Source organism: Egretta garzetta, unplaced genomic scaffold (genome assembly GCF_000687185.1).
Source record: "Egretta garzetta isolate BGI_Z169 unplaced genomic scaffold, ASM68718v1 scaffold912, whole genome shotgun sequence".
NCBI classification, from domain to species: domain Eukaryota; kingdom Metazoa; phylum Chordata; class Aves; order Pelecaniformes; family Ardeidae; genus Egretta; species Egretta garzetta.
Window position 1 is genome coordinate 360098 of NW_009258882.1, and position 1041 is coordinate 361138.

At 61.2% G+C, this 1041-nt stretch overlaps 1 protein-coding gene across 1 annotated transcript in view; it reads right to left on the minus strand.

Moving 5' to 3' along the window:
• The window catches only part of DHX30 (DExH-box helicase 30), a 32919-nt gene that overhangs the window by 1921 nt on the left and 29957 nt on the right, over positions 1 to 1041 (minus strand). Inside the window, 2 exon segments of the mRNA XM_035889474.1 lie at positions 367 to 509; positions 663 to 766. Coding sequence (XP_035745367.1) covers positions 367 to 509; positions 663 to 766 — 247 coding nt within the window.

Consider the following 1041-nt stretch of genomic DNA (forward strand, 5'->3'; position numbering starts at 1 on the left):
CCCCCCTCCCCCCGGGAAGAGGCTCCAGGCACAGGCCTGCCTGCTCAGCCTGCCCGTGGCTTGGTTTCCTTGCCTCTCTGGAGAGCTACAGCTGAGAACAGCTCACAAATCATCACCTTTGTGGCCCCACTGCAGCAACACCCAGTCCAAAGCAAGAGGCTTAGAAAGCAGGGGAAGAGAGCTGGCCAAGGCAAGCGGCAGAGCGGCTCATCGCAGGGGTCGGGGGTAGCCACCTCGCAGCCCCTCAGGCTGCGGTAGAGCTGAAGGAGCGGGGTGCCTGGGGTGTCAGGCGCAGCAGGAGGAGCCTACAGGCAGCACAAGAGGACGCGCGGGCGGCCGCGTCAGCCCCACGGCTGCTGCAGCACTCACCTCGGACATGGATATCCGTGTCGGTCATGAGCAGCACGGCCAGCGGGTGGACCTGGGAGGAGTCCCTCACAAACACCCCGCCGTTGGACTTCACCGCCATGAAGTACGTTAGCCAGCGGCTGTACAGCTTGGATGCCTCCCTGCACAGGGGAACAGCTTGGTCAGCAACAGGCAGAGATGTGCTGTACTCCAGTACCCGCACACGTGGCGGGAGGCAGTGCCGGGGGCCTCGGCACAGCCCTGGTGCTGTGAAGGGTCCCCACCCTCGCAGACACACAGGGACCACCACCCACCTGTTGATTGTTGACTTGTGGAGCAGAACGGTGCCAGCCTTTGTCCGATACGCGTAGCTGTTGGGTTTGAACTTCCCTTGACGGGTCACTTTGCCTTGTCTCACCTGAAAGGAGAGGAGCATCTCAAACCCCCGCACAACCAGCAGGCTCTGCCCACAAGCAGCCAGCCCGGCTTTTCCGTGTCTCCTATGTGTGTCTAGGGGCAAGTATGTCCCTCCACTTCCAGAAGCTCCGCTGCATTAGTGGAGCACATACACGAGGGTGACTTCTGGGCTCCCCAGTTCAAGAAAGATGAGGAATTCCTAGAAAGAGTCCAGAGGAGGGCAACAAGGATGATGAGGGGACTGGAGCATCTCCCCTAGGAGGAAAGGCTGAGGGA